Source organism: Calidris pugnax, unplaced genomic scaffold (genome assembly GCF_001431845.1).
Source record: "Calidris pugnax isolate Ruff unplaced genomic scaffold, ASM143184v1 scaffold24, whole genome shotgun sequence".
Classification (NCBI taxonomy): Eukaryota; Metazoa; Chordata; class Aves; order Charadriiformes; family Scolopacidae; genus Calidris; species Calidris pugnax.
The window spans coordinates 20,025,989-20,045,308 of NW_015090922.1; the positions used below are offsets into that span (position 1 = coordinate 20,025,989).

The 19,320-nt window shown below is 38.6% G+C and overlaps 1 protein-coding gene across 3 annotated transcripts; it reads right to left on the bottom strand.

The window, feature by feature from the left end:
- Window positions 1-1,655: 1,655 nt before the first annotated feature.
- On the bottom strand, window positions 1,656-17,789 carry SLC30A6 (solute carrier family 30 (zinc transporter), member 6). 3 transcript variants are annotated; one of them, XM_014950949.1, is made up of 14 exons: window positions 17,712-17,770; window positions 15,333-15,419; window positions 14,624-14,708; window positions 13,644-13,686; window positions 11,073-11,138; window positions 10,591-10,671; window positions 9,314-9,349; window positions 8,401-8,495; window positions 7,623-7,671; window positions 5,555-5,674; window positions 5,156-5,258; window positions 4,798-4,845; window positions 4,128-4,196; window positions 1,656-2,865 (listed from the first exon to the last, which is right to left on the bottom strand). In XM_014950949.1, exons 1-14 carry the CDS (start codon window positions 17,712-17,714, stop codon window positions 2,368-2,370), a joined length of 1,383 nt encoding a protein of 460 aa, XP_014806435.1. In that variant the 5' UTR covers window positions 17,715-17,770; the 3' UTR covers window positions 1,656-2,367. The 3 variants fall into 3 exon arrangements, with proteins under 3 accessions (XP_014806435.1, XP_014806436.1, XP_014806437.1); XM_014950951.1 differs by lacking the exon at window positions 17,712-17,770 and adding an exon at window positions 16,155-16,254 and having other exon boundaries at window positions 2,368-2,865; XM_014950950.1 differs by lacking the exon at window positions 10,591-10,671 and having other exon boundaries at window positions 2,342-2,865; window positions 17,712-17,789.
- Window positions 17,790-19,320: the final 1,531 nt, after the last annotated feature.

Sequence of the window (19,320 nt, forward strand, 5' to 3'; positions counted from 1 at the left end):
TACTCTGTGATGATTTAACAAATATTCTTAATATATTCATAACAATAAAGCAGCTAAAAAGCTGTTCTAATCTCTAAAAGAATCTTTATCATCTGCACATATATATTGTAAACAATCACTCAAAAAATAATTTTGTTAAAGTGATTATATTGCACTCGGAATTCTGGGATTCTCATTCTCCCTTCTCATTTTAAATCAAAGATCAGCTTCATTTTTTAATAAAATGGAGCTTTAATTTTCTACTAAAAACAAGTAGGCATGCAATCAATATAATACAATGTATTTAAAATGTCAGAAAAAGGGCAAGTGTTTGGTTATGAAATCAGAGTAAGGAACAATTCTTAAATAGGCCACACGAGAGTAGTATATTGTAAACATTCTGCTGACTCTAAGGTGGTGCAGAAGCTGTAAGAGAGTGCAGTCTAGTTCAGCACCCAAAAGGTACAGAGAATCTGTTCAAGTGTTCTGTACTTCAGTGAATATCCATGCAGCAATGGCACGTGTAATAGACTACACATAAAGACAGAGTAATGAAACAAAGGTGATTACTGAGCTAATGCTGACCTCATAGAAACACAGCCAATCGTTACAAGTTCATTGGAATTTTTAAATGCAAGTTTTCTAGATCATTACATTTTCGAACACAGCAGTGAAACTATTACTCTTGCTGCAGATAAAGTACAGAACTAGATTCCCTACTTGTAGCTTACTCAGACAGTACACCAGTGGCAGGCTGGGCACTACTCTCAGCCTAAAACATCTCAGCAAAACTCCATCATGCAGAACGTCACCTTGCTTTGTTTGCAAAGTGATGCCCTCCTCCATGCATTGGAGCAAGAAACACAGGTAGTGGAGGGGGAAAAAAAAGAAAGAGTAAAGCCATGTCGTTATGCAGAAAAATAAATCCTCAGCCAGTGTGAAGAGGCCACAGATCTTTAAAATTCAAATGAAGGCTGTTTTCTCAACTCAGTTCCACATGAGAAAGATTTCTCTACCAAATCCATTATCTTCAGGTAACATATCAATATCTTTGGAGTCCCTGAGATAGTACAGTTCCATATAACCACCCCGGACAAATGGAAAGACTTAGTATACAGATTAACAAGGTGGAAGCCAATATATAGCACCCTGAGTTGCAAGTGAAACAACAGGAACGGGCAACCCATTCCTCAACAGCCAAGAGATGCAGAGAAGGTATTGGCTTGGGAATGAAGAGATACATACTGCACAGGAGAACAGAAAAAAATGAAGTATTTCTAAAAGGCCTTTCTGTGTTAACAGAGCAGTAAAGAAAAAGACAGCAGAGGGAAGAGCTCTCCAAGAAAGGCCCTGAAGAAATATGGCTTTCTAGATGTACAGTAGAACAATAATGCAGAAACAGAGACAAGTTAGGCAGTCTTGTTCCAAGCATGCCCCAAAGGTTAAGTGCTTTAGCAATGACTAAGAACTGTCAGTGATCACTGACCTGTAGTCTGGATATAAACCAGGAATATAAATAGATACTTTTTCCCCTGAAACTACAGAAAAATACAAAGTCACAATCGAATCAGAGAATACTTTCTAGTCAAAAATGAAATACTGGCTTCAGAAACAATACAGCCATCTGCTCTGTATTTTAAATAGGGTTAATCGTAAAAAGAGGTGCTTGTAAAACCTTAAGTTTGAAATAGTTTATTTCCCAGTATATTGCTAAATAATTTTGCAGTTAAACCAGAAAGGAAGAAATATCAGAGATGAACATGGAATACTTACAACTAGAAAATGGTTGCTGAACCACCTGAATTTCTATAAAAGCATCAATAAAAATGTAAAAACACGGTCTCACAAAATTAATTATTAATTATAATCTGAAATGCCAGATTGTCTTCACAATGGCCACAATATGAATACTGACGGATTTTTGCAACCAAAACCTAATTGTGACTTTGCCAAAAGATGGCTTAATACAGCAAAACATCTCCAAAAATGGGGACTTGTATTTCTGCAATTTCCTATTCTCTCAGCCATTCCGCAAGCAATTCTCATTAGAAGAAAAATTGCTACCTGGTCACAATTTTACTCTCTTATGGAGTTGTGCTATACCTCAACACATTCTTGGGAAAATAAAGAAAAGTGAATAAAAAGCTGAATAGAAATAGACACTCTATAAAAACTACCTGTAAAGTATTTTAAGTCTGGAAAATATTTGTGGTATTACACAGTCTACCGCCGATGCAAAGAAAAAACTGCAATTTAACCATTTCATGAATATGAACAATGCACTTGTTCCCAGCCATTTAGAATGATCTGACATTCCAAATGTTTATAAAAATTGGGTAATAAAAGAATTAAGTCAATACCCTTAAGTACAATAAATAACAGTGTTTATTATGGTCGAGGTTGACCACGAGCGTTTGTTCCATATCTGCTTGGGACATTTAGAAAACCAGTTCTGAATCCTTGAGTTGCTCCCATTCCCGGTATTCCAAATCCTTGATTGAGTACACTGCTGTAGGGTGCGGATCCATGATTAAAGCCCAATCCGTAGGGCCTTGTCTGAGTGTTTAAAAGGATGACTGGACTCACATTTTTGCCTGGTGTATTAAAAGAAAATTCTGGCGGTGGGCTGCTGGGCTTAGCTGGAGTGGATGTAACAGGGTTCAAATTATCAGCAGCTTTCAAAGATGGCATTGGAATAATATGATGATCCGAAAGGTTCAGAATATTGTTTGCAATAGGCACAGATGATAAGGTAGGTCTGATCCAGTCATCTTTGAAAATCTGAACAGTCAAGGTAGAGACCAATGTGTATAATCTGTTAGTGACATGGGCAAGTACCATTTGTTCATTTGCATCTCTCCGAATTCGGACATGTACTGATCCAGCCTAGAAAGTGATAAAAATAAGTTGGCTGTTAACTGTTGCTTCAATAAAGATTCTCCATATGCATTCAAGAAGAGGTAAGTTATCCTGCAGAGAATTACACAAAGACCTTTTGCAGTGGAGACTACTGACTAAATTGAGAAACGTACTAAATAATTCCATAATTAGGATACATTTTGATCTTTCCTAATGCATTGATCTCTTATGAACACATCAAGATCATCATTCAGGAAGACTGAGTCTTAAAACCAAACTGTAAATACAACATACGATGGCAGGAAAGGAAAGGCAACAGCTGGGAAAAAAAGCAGCCCCAAACAAGAGCAAAGTGCAGACAAACTCAATGTTCCAGTTTCAGGAAAAGGTCATCACTGTGCTGTTGGAGCAGACAAGAGTACAACACGCATGGAAGGCACGCTCAAATCAGGACCATTAGGAAGAACAGGGCAACGCCCCTTGTGCAACTCAGACTAGTTTTCCCTGGACACGCATGTAACTGTGGGCTGCCCCTGCTTTCCTCTCAGTAACACTGTCTCATTTACCTGGAACTATTGCTGCAGAAGAGAACAGGACAAAAAACAATCCCTCACATGCTTTTCCAGTTCATATTTGATAAAGAACACAGTTCACGGCTTGTTATATATATAGATATATAGAGATATATATACTGGACGAAGTCAGAAAAAGAGAAAAAGAGTTCCAGAAGTCTTAATTTTCTGGCTGTGACAACATACCTGCATCAACTTAGAAATAATTGAGTTCTATGTGATCATTCTGTATCACAAAAAAAAACCCCGCTTAATTTCTTTCAGCTTACAGTACACAACTGTAGATGGTTTTTTTCCACCCCCATCCCCAGAAATGCTGAAAAAGTATGATTCTACTGTAGACCTTTGGTACCTGAGCGTTTACAGTTTTCTTTTTCTCCCCTCTGAGACAATTTACAATAATATGCCATCTGAAAAATGTCTGGGGGTTTCTTCACTGCCAAAATACAAAAGCAATTCTACAGTTGCAAAATGCATGCTTTAATCTAGAGCTGCAATATACATAAATAATATTAACCAACAACAAAGCTTTAACAAAAAATAAAGGACAGGGAGAAATTTTGCAATAAATCACAGAACTGAGTACTGCTTTCATCAATTTCTTTTTTATATTTAAGATTTCAGAAGAATTATCTTACTTTATTTAAATAAAAAATCTAAAGTAGTAACTGACAACTCCTTTTTAAAGGCTAACAAGACAATAAAGACATAACTTACCAAAGTGCCAAAACCTAACGTCCAGAAATGCTCATTTCGAACTTCCAAGACACCATCCAAAGTTGAAACCTAATTTTACACAAACATCCAGAAACATGAAAATAAATTAGAAATACTATTTCAAATCCTTTTAGAAATGTACTTTTACACATACCTGAATAATACAGCATTTTCAGTAGCGAAATAAAAGCTTACTACATACTACAGAATACATGATATCTGTAAATCATGCCACTAATGCTTATCTACTGTACTTTTGCTACACTTAAACATCCAAATCCATCAAAAAAGTGGATTTAAGTAACTCATTTAAAGTAACTCTTGCTGTGAAACTGCAACATTTTCTCAACTTGATAGGATGCAAGTCAACAGCTGCCTGTACTCCTTTTCCTCCCCCAACTCACATTTGTAAACTTCTTCAATAGTAGCTTGAATTTCATTAATATAAACACCAGCCTGCACTACTTCAGCAGATTTGTTACAGATACCCGAATGACATTATTCATCTTGGATAGCAAGATCCATATTTTCTACATGCAGCTAAAAAACAGTGTATAAAAAGCAATTTTTTAGCAATCTTCTTGGACTACTCACAAAAACTCTTCATGTTCCTGAATACTTATTTAACGTTAGCTGTGCACACTGTGTCATGTATTATACACTGACTTACCTCTCTAAGAAGTTTATCTAACTGGCCAATCACATGAGGTGGAGTTGTCTTTAAGAAAAAAAAAACAAAGCAGAAGAAAAAAGTTAGAATAAAAAGTAACTGCCCCTGATTAAGCAAGAGAGCCTTTTAGTCTGGTTTGGATCCATGAGAGACCAATGGCATTACGCAATAAATTCTTATAACTTCATGATGCGTATTTCTACTGCCCTTAAAATTCTTCTAGCACATCACAAATTCCCCTTGGAACACTTTCTATTCAAATGCTTAAAACATATTTTATGTGGTGTTTGTTTTTAAATAAGGGCATTTAAAAAAACTGAAACCACAAAAAAACCCTTATTTTGTGACATTGCCTTACCTGGAGTAGTACTTTTCCACTGTAGACACTCATGGGATACATGGTACCAAATGTCATCAAAGCAATTGCTATAGCAGAGGCTGTGTCTACGGCGAAATAATTGCTAGAGAGAAAGAACAATTATAAAGAAAAACAGGTATTCATATTTTTGAAAAGCATAGGAGTTTTCTTTTTATTCTTTATCATTCTTTTAAATTATATGCACTTACAGAATATTACACATACTAATCTCATTTGAACTACACATCTTTCAAAAAAGAAGTATATATTCATGAACCTGCAGTCCCATTCCTACAAAATACCGCTTTTGATGAGATCAGTCATTTCATGTAAAAAACGCAATTTCCCATAACTGTATACAAAGAGAGTTACTTTTTTTCAAACAACAACTGTACGTACTTGATTTCAATGAGCATGTATGTGATGCAAAGAGCTAGAGCTCCAGCAATATCAATCAAGACAAAAGGGTTCATTCGTGGCAGAAAGATGCTACTCAATCCCGGGATGATTCCACAAATACTGTAACAAACCAGAAAAAGCAGATGTCAGCTAACTTCATCGTTACTTCAAAATGCAAAAGATTTACACCCACAATTTTAGCATTTGACTTTAAATACACCTTGCAGTCACAGCAAATGATGTCTCTGAGGACTGAAAAGGCACTTCTAATTCTACTCAAAGTTCCGTAATAGTCTGATGTCAGCAAAATTTAATCAAGTTTAGATCCACGTGACATTCTCTCTCATATCTGAAACTCATACTTGACCTCTTGCATCTTAGATTTGCTCTAAATCTATCCTATCTTCCCATTTACACAATGCTATACTACACTAATCTTTATACAGTTTTTCTACATTTTAAAATACCTATCTTGTGCTACTTTTTATTTTCTGGTAACATAGCTAGCTATGTTAGCTACACACAAGTACTTCACAGGTTCAGGTATTGCTATTACATATGTGTAAATCTTGGGGGGTTTGCATATCCCTAGTCTTCAATCCATCTGCCACCTTGCCAAGAAAAAGTGTTCCAAAGCCAAAGCTAACTAACTCCCTCTGCAAAGAGAGAGGAGACCAGCTAGCTGAGTAAGAGGAGACCAAACAACCCATGAGGGAACAGTGGGACAAGTCATTTATTTATATTTATCTCCTATCAATGGTAGGATGAAGAAAGAAAAGGGTTTCTGTACTTCCCAGTGAATTTCAGTGCATGTCACATACTGCAAAATTTAAAGGAAAAGACAACAGGAAATGTTTTGCTGCTCAGTTTAGAACCAACCTATGTTTAGATACCATGTGCTGGTCTGCTCCTGTAAGAATTTTAATCAACATAATTATATACAGGTGCAGATATTATGTAATCAGCACAGCTTCATAAAACGCATCTGAAATAGCTGTATATGCACTAGAAAATTTTAGTATTTTTTTTAATTGTTGGCATAATTGTCTACAGGTTATCTCAAAACCCAGTAGTAATTCTAGACTCGATCTGGGAGCCCTTCAACTTATCCATGTCCTTCCATGTAACTACATCATTAAAGAAAAACTCTGCTAGGGTCTGCAATTGCTATTCACAGGTTTTTTGAGTTTTTTTACACTGAAACTCCAGGTAGTTGGGCAACTCTGTTGTTAGTCCTCCAAAGCTGTTTTGCAGAATTTGGGTCTGATGATATAATACCTTATACCCGTATAAAATCAATTCTATTTAACAAACCAGCATTCTCTGATTTCCTCAAATATATACAAAAATCACAACATGCAGAAATAGATGGGCTTTGCAGCGTACTTAACATGTTATACAATATGGTTTAGCATTTTTTGATACTGACAGCGTAAGTACTTGGAAGAACATGTACGGCTCAAAATAAACATTTCTGACATCTGACAAAATTATTTGCAAACAATGTTATCTCGCATTCAGATGTCCAATACAAGCAAGAAAGTTAACAGCCAAGATGAATGAGCAACACTGCTTCAGCCCATGGAAGCCACCGACATTCCAGTTTGCATCTGCACAGGTGAGGAGTTTCCATAGCTATGTTTCAGTGAGTAACCTATTGCATACAGCACAATTAAACCGCAACCATTCTAGTCATGTGCTCACTCCATGGAGTAACTAAACACAAATTACTACTGGTAATGATTGTAGAGAAATGCAGTTCAAGCCTGCACAGGACAAAGCTATTTACCTCACCTCATCCAAGGAGAATTACATACAGTGTAGTGAACACATTCAAGAGGAAAGTTATGCAGAAGATGTATTTCTATTAGAATGATGTATCAGTGAAATACGAGAGACAATGTTTGCTCTAGAGTTCGTACACTAGACCTAGAGTAGGTAAAGCTATTTTAAAAGCTCTAATACACAACATTTTATGCCTCAACGCCCATCCAAATCATTATTATACACGAAAAACACCACCACCTTCCATAAGCTAACGATTTTGGAAAACATTATAAAGCTTTACCTTCTACTAAGATCTGCAACATGCTCCTGAAGCCAACTTGTGCTGGCAGCTGCAAAAGAAAGAAGGCAGAATTACTATGAGTAAAGGTATCCATTTTGAAGTACACTTAAAGTTTTATTTTAAGGGAGGAACCCAATACACTCTGAATGAATAAATGTATCTCAACAGATGCACTGTCACTTAAAAAAACCCCAAATATGTGACTTTTCTAGCAGTAATAATAATGCTAAATAATAATAATAATAATAAAAATAAAATGCTTGTCTCTCATATGATTACATACAAATGTAATCGCTGATTATAACCATCACAATTATCTGTTATATAATATATAACTACAATCAATTTACAGTTAGCAGAAATGATTGCAAGCCTACTTCACAGTGAAAAAGTCCCAGCTAAAAGAGCTATTAAGACGAATTATTACATTCATTTATTTTTAATCCATTAATATATCCATAAAATGTCTTAAAAGTTCTCATATCTGTCAGATGACTTTCACTGGTTGAAGCCAAAAGAATGAAAATAAAGGGTACTTCAGCATTAAAATGATACTCAATTTATCATATTAATGACTACATACTACTGAGAGAGCCCTATAAGCAAACTAGAGCTGAAGTTTGGATAGTAATTCTAAACTGCATGAAGTTATGTTAATGGAGGTAATAGTAATATATACCTGCTAGTTAAGAAAGTTACCAGACAAGTTATACCTTAATAAAAATAGGAACATTAAAATCTTTTCCCAATTCTTGTTATAGATTAATTTATCACATACCTTCAGATACATAAGCAAAAGGCTTATTCCTAATGGAAAGCATTGTAAATAAGTTGAAAAAGAGAGCCACGAAAGTACCAACCAGCAGTCGCCCCCTAAGGAAGAAGAAAAAAAAAAAGTCCCTTAATTTCACATCATCACAAAACATGAAATCAAGCTGTAATTACTAGTAACAATATCAAAATACTCTGCTTAATATCTTTCACTGAGACTGAAAGCAAAAGTAAGATAAACTAGTGTAATGCATGAGAACAGGCAGTGTATTGGCATTTTAGGGTTATATGAGATCACTGAACTTCGTACATTAGTGTTATCACATTAGGCTGTACATGAAGTTCGTAACGTTGAGTCACAGTTCGTAACTAACTGCATACATGCATACACATTTATATTTGTCCTTTGAAGGTATAAATACATTGTTCCCTCAGCAGTAGAGATAAAAAAGCTTAGTTTCCTATGGAATTATGCCCTATGCCCCTACCCTTTCCTAGAAGAACTTCAACTTCACCATACGTGCCGTGTCCCAGTCTTTTGCCCCGTAACACCTCCTTTTCCATTCCCCATATTCTTTCTAGTCTTCATCATCTTCGCAACACCTCCACTTCCCTAACGATCACAGCAGCCTTCCCCCCTACGTAAGAGACCTCCATAAGAAATGAGAGTAACTAAACTAGCAAAACCAGCAATACATAGTTAAATCATTATTTAAGAGAGTGTATACATTACATTTCAATTGTACCTTGAAGAAACTGTTTGCAATATAGCTTGCATGTAGTTTGAAACAAATGCCAAGGTACCAAAATCAATTTGGTGTTAAATGTACTTGCATAATTAATGCATGCTAGATTAAGAATTAGAAACACTAATGGACACTGAAAAAACTATCACTTTACATGTCAAAATAATTTCTTACGTGTGTATCTCAGGTTGTTCCAGAAACCGCTCTGCACTATAAAAATAATTGAAAATTTGAGTTATATTCATACCATAAACCTTTGATACCTGAAGCATAATTTTTTAGTTCTGAAGAATTAGCTGCCATTTGTAAACAAAAACTGACAGATACAGTACTAAAAAAACCCAAATTGCTTAAATAAGCACAGCAGTTTTTATAAATTATGAAAGCATTTAACACTGAAGAGAAGCAGGGTGTAATTTAGATTTCTTATTTCTGAACTGTGCCACATAGGTCCTAGCTACTATAAATGCTGCCTACACAATAAAAAGATGCTTGTAAATGAACATACCAAAAAATACTGCTGCTGCCACCACCGGGGTTGGCAACCACAAGAAACTAAGTCTGAAATCCCTGACTTGAAGTCTCTTACTAAGTTAGGCCAAATAAAGGAGATGTGGGATACTGTGTTGAAGATGCAAATCTTTCCCATCAGTAAAATAAGGAATGAGCTTCAACTGTAACAGAAAAACCTATGATAAGTTTTGGGAATTTCCTAAAATTGATGTTTGAAAACTTGGAGGCTTTGACAGTGCATCATTATTAGAATTCATTCCAGTGTATTGTTCGTACGACAGACCAATGTATAGTATAAAATGGCTAAGTTGTTAACATAGGCCTTTATAGAAAAAATTGAGCCCTTGAACAGAAAAAATGGAAGCTATGCTGCCCTTGTGTTAAATTCCAGATGTTAATAAAAGCCTCTTCATTTTTAAAGACTAAGATAATTTTTTAGTCTAACTTCCTGAAATACAAATGGTTCCAAGTACAGACGGTATGTCAAATTAATACTTGAGCAAATTTTGAGGGACTGATGAAGTCGATAGTGTAAACATTCAGATCCTTAATATATTATGAAGTTGCTTTACTTCGTGAAGTAACTGAAGAAAAAAAAATTTTAACAAGAGTTTTATTTATTAATGAACTTAAAAAGTGAAGATGTGTAGGGAAATGCATTAAATGAAGTACCTAACATTTTGGAAAATATTATTCTTAAGAACATTGAGTCTTCCCTGAAAGCTGTATTATTACATTTATTGTTTCCTATAATTTCAACTAAAGCCTACCTGTAGTGTAACTAATATAAGTGAACAGTAAGGTTTAGCAATATTTTTAAAAATCTGAACTTTTTTCTACAGTATCTCTGTACATTTGTAGAATGCATATGCTTTTGCTCAGACTGGAACATCTTCATACATGACAAAAAAATCAAAGAAAACGGTACATAGCCCTACCTTTCTTTCAGTATAAAAAGAGCACCAAGCTGTGCCAGAACTGTAGATGCAAATACGGCTAGAACTTCAAACCTTTCAAACCTGAAATTTGAGAATTCAGTTTAGAAACATTGAACAATGCATCAAATGCATCCTGGTCTGTGCAGGAACCAGTAGGATAAACCTACTATTTCCAATTCTTTCAAGAGTAAACAGATGGGAAGAAACTGGAAATTTTATGGATTAGGCATTATTTTCAATTTCTTTTATGCCAACACTCCACTTATCACAAACAGCTCAGAATTAAGCATTTCTTAATTCTTTTTCCTGTCCCTCCCCTATCCTCTAACTGTCCTTTAGAGCATCACTCTTGGATCTCCTTATTTTTAGGGTCTTTGACACACAGTTTTTTAGTCATGGGTGCTAAGGAGGAGCAGGCAATGATAGTCAGCAACATATCAAACGTTATATTATCCAACACTAAATCTTCTATTAGTACTTACCCAAATGAATAGGCTGGACTGGGTTTCTTCATCATTACCCAGTAGCTTATTAGACACGTTACCAAACTGAAAAAAGGGAGAGAATTAGACCATGATAAGTAACTGTAGCCTTTACAAACTGGATAATGTACAAATATATACTTCAGCCACCAGAACTAAACAAAGGAATATACCAGGAACTCAACCCCTCCATCACTGTCACAGTGAGGGTTCCAGTGAATCCAGAAAAGGTTGCGCTTGGGAATAACACTGAGACTGCACAACGATGTCTCAGCTGTTCCCATAAAATGCATAGCAAATAATTTTCACAGAATAGTAGTCAGTCTAATTCCTTACACCAGGAGATAGCCTAATGCCATACTTATTGCATGCTGTGCTTACAAAGGCTACCACCAGCCTTCTTCAGTGTAGAACGTCACTCAGCCTAAAGCAAATTTACCATAACTCCAAACGCAATGCATTTTTTCACTGAGGTTCTGACACAAAACAGCACAAGCAGTGTTTAGTCTGCATGCACTCCATGGATTTTTCTGAAAGGGAACATGTGAGACCAGGTATCCCAGCTGGTTTGAGAAAATCCTTTTAATGCTGTCTGGTTGCACACATAGTAACGTCACACGTAGTAGTGAAATGTACAAAGCAAAAGCCTATGAAAATATAAACTCGACACCCAGTAAATGCTCCTATTACGTGTGCTTTATCAACTTGCCAAGAAATACCGTAACCTGAGAAAGGCCACTTAAATGAGAAGGAACATGATAAGCAAGTTGACAGGACTGTCATACTTGTGTCACTTCCTTTGTGTCCCAGTGAAACAGTGAAGAAAGCTCCCAATAACTCTTCTTTTAGAGATATACCATAAATTAGGTTTAGCACTCTAGTATAAATCTCAGGAGATGCCAAGTATTGCCTTTCTTTTCCACAGTACAATTCGTCTACCAAAACATTTACTTTTTCTGCCTGCATTCATCTACACAAGCTCTAATCTAACTGGCCATTCACTGACAGCCACAGGTCTCTCTTGCCATTTCCTTTCCAAGTTTTTCTCTCATATTGAACATCTGAAATTCCAATTATTTAATCCCCATGGTACTAGCCTGAATTTTTCTAGGATGAGTCTCATTTCCTTTGCCTATTTTGCCTCTATTGACCCCTCTGGACAATTTTTTTTTATTGGAACCCACCCAGATTCAGTGCCATCTGTGCCTTTATGCAGCCCTTTCTTAATTAATGACAATGTTAAATCAGACTGGATCAAGAACTCATCCCCACAGCTGCTGAACAATCACATCCTCACAACCTGATCCACAGCTGCGTGGAATAAAAGTAGAGGAAATAATACTGCTCATATACAAAACTAAATTCATATACTTAGTAAGACTATTATAAACAACCAGGAAGATGACAAAAATAAAAGAACCAGAAATTTATTTTTGCAGCAGAAATACTGAGCATTGCTCTCCCTTACAGCAAATCAAAACTCTAGAAAGAGATCGCTGTGAGTTATAATAACCTTCTAGCCCGTCCCCTAATTAACCTAATATGTCACTGCCAGGGGTACTCCATCTTCTCCTAAAACTAAAAAAAAAAAAAATAATATTCTATACAAACAAGAAATACACCAAAACTTTCCCCAAGGTGAAAACAGTATTTTGAGTCCAGATGACAAAACTCAACAGACAAAAAATTCCAAGAAAAATGTGAGACTCATCAAAGCTACACCACAATTCTAATGCAGTCAAAGATCAGGTTAAGTATTTTTGTGCCTATATCAACCATTCCTTTTCCTTACTTCCTGTTTGCTGCTGTTATTTATAAATGTTTTACTATCAGTCAGATAAGCTATAGTATGTAGTGGGCAAAAAAATCTACAGATAGCTGATCCTTGCTTTTCATAAGCTAGTAAGCTTATCAACGAAGATAATGTAAGTTAATAATTAAAAAAAACCATTCATTTTATGCAGTGTAGTTCCAAACCACTGCTACAGATCTGCTTCTCAGGTAAGAATTTAATATATTTCATGTCTGTATTATCAATATTATCAAAAGTGTTCAAAACTTCCATACTTAAAGTAGTTTTAATATTATGTTGCTAGGAAACAGGGAAAATATTAAGTATATCAAATGACCTTATTGGTAGAGTGCATTGGATCTAGCTCTTGAAATATTTTGAAACAGAAAGAGGATTACATACTCCTTGTCTCCTGATGCTAAAACTGAGGGATACTTCAGAACCAATGACTGTGGCATTAGGGAAATGTTCTGAGTGAACCACCAGAAAACAGTTTGATGCTAGATTCTGTTTTATGCTGTTACGCATCTGCACAGAGAAATCCGTGACTGAACTGATTTGTTAGTAGCCATTCTCAATACAACTATGGTGTTTCTCATCCTCTATTTACTGTAACATACAATTTTATATTCATTTAAGCTACCTGCAAACCAATTAGCGTTTCTATACTGATGACTCTAAATAGCATGTATTCATATCTGTAATTAAATTTAATATGCATAGAAATATACAAAGACAGACACAAATGAGCAGTAAGACTAAATGGGAAAAAAACTCACCTGAAAAGATCAAAGATTGTCAAATATGTGTAAGCAGTTAAAGCTGTAAAAAAAAAAGCAAACATTAAAACTTAATATAAATTTTCAGTGCAGAAATCACTTGTATTCTTTTAAGTCTCTCTTGTGCTGCTCTTTTTCACCTTCTATCTACATAAACTGCCTCCACTGATAAAGCAAGTCTCTCTGTCTTTTGTATGTGTATATAATATGAATATCCTAAACGCCCCAATATATTTAACTTCATAAACAGGTTGATTATGGCAATCCTAATTCTAATAAAGCATGTCATAATGCCAGATACAAAAAAGCTTGTGACCAAGAACTTACATACAGAAAAGTCAGGAGATACATCATCTGCCAAAGCAAGAGATCTCTTATGTGCATTACTGCAGTGGTAAGTAGGTTAAACAGATTTTTTTTTTACTTGTGTTGCTTCTCTGACCCATCTTAAAACTGCAAGAAAACCTATGTCATAAATTTAAAATGTAAATTATTCTACTTTCAGTACAGATGATGGGAAGCATCTTGGAGTCCCTATACAAAAGTACCAGATATACAAAATATTGAAAATGGGCATTCCTGGAATAGGAGAAGCGTTTTGCCACACTACAAATGTCTTCATTCAACTGCAAGTGAGGGTCTCTGTATGTCACTGGTACTATTTATACAACAAACAGCTTTGAGGACTAGCTTAGAAGTCTATTTATTTGCAATGTTAAAGATAAAGAGGAAAGGAAGGAAGGAAAAAAAAAGCAGATCTGGAAAACCTTGCAAACTTTGAAGGACCTTCACCCATCCACACCTGCCTGCGAGAAATGACTCTAAACTGACTGTGGCAAATCAAAAGGAAGCACTTTCCAAACCTGGCTGTGTAGCCACCTAACTCCATTACGTGCTGAACTTTGCTTTTTTAGTATGCTGGAACTTCACAAGAAACACATGGTAGTTGGGTGTAGTTTTAATATGAGAGAGCCACTTACCTATGCTGTTTGTAGAGCTGCACCACATCAGCAGGAAGCCAATACATATTAAATTTATAGCACCAAACAGCAAGATCTTCCAGGACTGTTGATGAGAATAAATATGTATTTTACATCTTCCAAAATTTACAGGACAAAACTATATGTGCTTTTAAAAAAACAATATTGCAGTACTTCATCATGCACGCAGAACTGGCTTCTCCTCCCTCCCTCCGAAAAAATTTACAACTCATTTTAGAATAAGGCCATATGCTATTTTCAACTCTATAGATTGTCTCAAAACTTGCTTATAAACAGTGTTTGTGCACCATGCTTAAAATACCTTTCTGATCTAAAAAAAATCAGCCCTGGATAATATTTGCATTTAATTACAGCACGCACCATCTGACTTTTTTAGACAGACTTATGCGATTTATATTAGTGGGTTTTTTTCTTTGTGCTGGAACTTAGGTCCCAAAAACATCTGTGTATATTCAGTTTACAGTTCTACTGAATGCCTCAAATATAAGTGCAATTCTGGAGAACACTTATTGACAGGGAGAACGCATAGGAAGGAACCCATACGCACAGCTGCATTATTTTGTTTTTAAGCACAGCTGGAAAATTTCAAAGAAATAGTCTCACATTATTAACTTGAGTATATTTTATTTTAGCTTATCACAGCTAACATCTTTTTTAGTATTATTGATTTTTTAAAAGAAATACTTACCCTCCTATCTGCTGCAACCAGCCTGAATTCATGTGTCAACTTTCCAACCAATGATCTCTGTGATTTGCGGAACAGGTGTATTGTCCCCTTAAAAAAAAATTAAAGTTTAATTAAAAAAATTCACTTAAAATAATAGTTTAAATTAGCAAAAAGGAACTCTTCATTTATGAACTGTTTTCATAATTATATCAAAGAACCAGAATGAGGTTTTTGTTAATTACAGACAGCCCATAAACACTAAATTCAGCAATATTTTTAAATAACCTCTTTACATGGTTATTACACTAGATAATGATGAATGACTTAGAATCAAGCCTCATTTAGATATAATCCAGAATTCAAGTTTACTGGAAAACATACCAAAATATCATTTAAGGAGCGGATTTTTTACTTTAAGTAAAACTATTACAGATGTTCTGAAAACACAAATATTTTTCTTTATCAAAGCATGTTTCCCAGCCAAAGCCAAGTGCTTTATTAAATAGAAAATACTGTTTTTTTTATATATAAATGACAACCCATCAGAGAAATAAAAACAATGCTGGTATCAGCTGTAATGTGGTGGACACAAGATCAATAACATGATGAGACATGCAAACAATCTCAGTCATTCCTTAACCTAAACGCACACAGTAGATTCAATCACTGTAGGTGCTCCCTCTCCTCTCCTGAGGGTGGAGAGGACACATGTGTGTGTAGAAGATGGGACTAAGGGGGTGCTACGTGGCTCTCCTGAAAGCGTGTCAGGGAACAGGCTATCAGAGAAATTCACCAACCATGCCACTCGCTCCCCTTCCTAACAGGGCTGAAGCTTCTAGTTACCTGTCTTCTGTTCTACTCTCCCCACAAAGAAGTAAGCTTTCCACATGACAAGACCCTTCTGGTCTGTCATACGCAGCAATTTGGGCCTGGATGAAATAAAGTTTGATTGTAAGCTATCCCATCTGTAACTACCAGCAGAAAACAAAAAGACATACTAACAGGCTCATGGTTACCAAAGCAGACTCAATGAACTTACAGACACAGTTGTCAGCAAAGCTGTATTTCACAGTATCTCTCTGTAGAACTATATGTATGTCTTGGGGTCATCAATTAAAAAAGCAGGTTTTGCTCACCTGGGGCAAAAGGCTGACACTAACAATTTTCTTTACTAGCAAATCATTACATGATGATATTTTTCTCAGAAAAGACATAGGGGATGAAAGTACACTTCAGAAAGCTTTCCTAACTGGACTGCCTGCTTACGAAAGTTACTGTGCTGCCTGAGCACCCATTGCCTTCCCATGCTGTTAGTGCGATGCCCATTGCCTAACTGCACTGTGCCACACCTCCTCGCCTCCAGACAGGATGCCGTGCATTGAAGCAGTACATTCTGTACCAGAGGAGAACCCCGTGCAAACCCAGGGTAGCCACAGCTCACCCCTGGCAGCAAGTTCTAACTCAGCCCATGTCACACTGTGGCACTGAAGCTCCCCTACCTCCTAAACTTGTGGCAACACAGCGGGGAAAAGCACCTCCATGAGGGGCAGCTGCCCCACACCTCAGCCACTGAGGGTCCCCACGTGGTGCTGGAACAGCTGAAGAAGAATTTCTACAACAAGTGCGAGTGCCTGCTCCTACAACGGCAACAGGTGACACTACCTGTTATTGACATGTTCGTTTGTGCCTACCGTCCAAAGGGACGGTTCAGACACCCAGCTGAAGTGGCGCACGGGGTGCTCGCTCCCAGAAGATGACTCTTGGTCTTTGGGAAGCCAGCCACACGCACCGGGGCAGCAGCCCCCAGCTTTCACTGCCACAGGGGCGCAGGGGCCTGGCAGCCGGTGTGTCCCGGTGCAGATTCCCGTTCCCTGGCTGATTGGGTGCTGAACGAAACCCCCGAGGCCCAGACTCAAACCACCGCCCGGCGACAGGGCTGAGCCCCGTTCCTACGGAGCCTACGCGCCCGCCGCGGGCCTGCAGGCCCCCCGGTGACACGGCCTACGGGGGGGTCCGAAGAGGAAGCACCACATAGAAAGCCACAGCGCCCGCTCCTCCAGCGCCCCGGAGCCGTTAACGGCCGCCCCGCCGCCTTGGCGAAGGGGCACTTCCTTCCCCCCAGCGGCGCCCAGCTAACGGTAACGGGCGGGGCGGAACCCCCGCGCGCAGCCACGTCACCGCCGGCCCAGCGGGGGCTCGCGCCAGGAGCGGGGCGGGGGGCGGCGGGGCGGCGCGCTCCGGGCCGGGACGGGCCAAGCCAGGTGGGCAGCAGGCCCGAGACGCCCCGCCGCGCCCATCCGCAGAGCCCCCAGCCGTGAGCGGCCGCCCTCACACCGCCGCCGCCCTCGCCCCGGTCCCGCGCGCCACTTCCCTCCCCTCTCCTCAGCAGGGGCCACTCACCATATTACTCCCCGCACCGGAAGAGACGGCGCCATGCGAAGCCGGAAGAGGCGGAGGAGCCTCCCGTCGCTACGGCAACGAGCGGGCCCGTAAGGCCGCGCGCGGCAGCGGAAGTGACGCCTCAGGGCAGCGGCGGAGGCGCCTCAGCCGAGAGAGCAGCTTGGGTCTTCCCCCCCACCTCCTCACCTGGAGCAGTGTCCAGCTCTGGAGCCCTCAACACAGCAAGGACATGGGCCTGGTGGAGCGGGTCCAGAGGAGGGCCGCGAGGATGATCAGGGGGATGGAGCACCTCTGCTACGAGGACAGGCTGAGGGAGCTGGGGTTGTTCAGCCTGAAGAAGAGGAGGCTCCGGGGAGACCTAATAGCAGCCTTCCAGTACCTGAAGGGAGCCTACAGGAAGGCTGGGGAGAGCCTGTTTACAAAGGCCTGCAGTGACAGGATGAGGGGCAATGGCTTTAAGCTGAAGGGGAGCAGATTTAGATTGGAGATTAGGAGAAAGTTCTTCACTGTGAGGGTGGTGGAGCACTGGAACAGGTTGCCCAGGGAGGTGGTTGAGGCCCCATCCCTGGAGATATTCAAGGTGAGGCTGGATGAGGCCCTGGGCAACTTGGTCTCGTTGGGCATGTCCCTGCTGACTGTGGGGAGGGTGGAGGAGATGACCTTTGGAGGTGTTTTGCTTCCCCATTCTGTCTGTGAAAATCCAAGGACAGGGCACCGTCACGGCGGTCATGGTGCTCCGCCGCAACGAGATGGTTTTTGTTTCCCCACCTCTGCGTGTAGTTAACCCTCCATACAGAAATACACCTACACTCACCTCAGCGTTGCAACCGCCAGCCCGCTCCCTGCCGCTGCGTTCTGCATGAACGGCAGCAAGGACACAGCTTTTGGAGTGGAGTTTTTTCCCCAGCAGAACCCCCAAAGGACAGCAGCTCTCTCAACTGCAAGAACGCTGTTGAAAGACATTTTTTTCCAGTGTACAGAAAATGTTTTGGGAACAACCTAAAATCTCACTGCAGCTGCTGCTTCCACTCAAACTTAACCAGAAAATCAGAAGTCAGGTGAACCAGAGGGGTAACATTTTATCCGTACGATACGGTCCACAAAGTTGTTAGGTTACTTCAGTATTGACACATTATCAGGCTTTTTGATAATTTCATGTCTTAGGGATACCCCTCCAAGAAGAGGCAAACTGTTAGTTATAAGAAATGGCACTTCTACAATTCACAGAAGATAAATACTACAATTAATAGTGCAGCTGATACTAGCATTCTGCATATAACAAAACTAAGCATTCAACGACACCTCACAACTGAGGCAAGTTTGAGGCCTTTTACAAATTACTAAAGTAAGATTTGATAAAAATAGAACTTACATTATTAGAACATTGCGCTTACAATATAAATTTGCAAAAAAAAAAGCGGAATCTTCAAAAGCATTTGGTAAAAACAACACAATTTGTTCATTAGGTTGGTTGTAGGCTTCTGAAATTCCCTTTTTTTGTTGTTTTTTAGCTACACCACAGCACCTGGAATGAATCCTTCACATGTTGAGAGATGGATTTTAGTTAAATTATATCTTTCTGCTTTCAACACTACATAATATTTTCTGT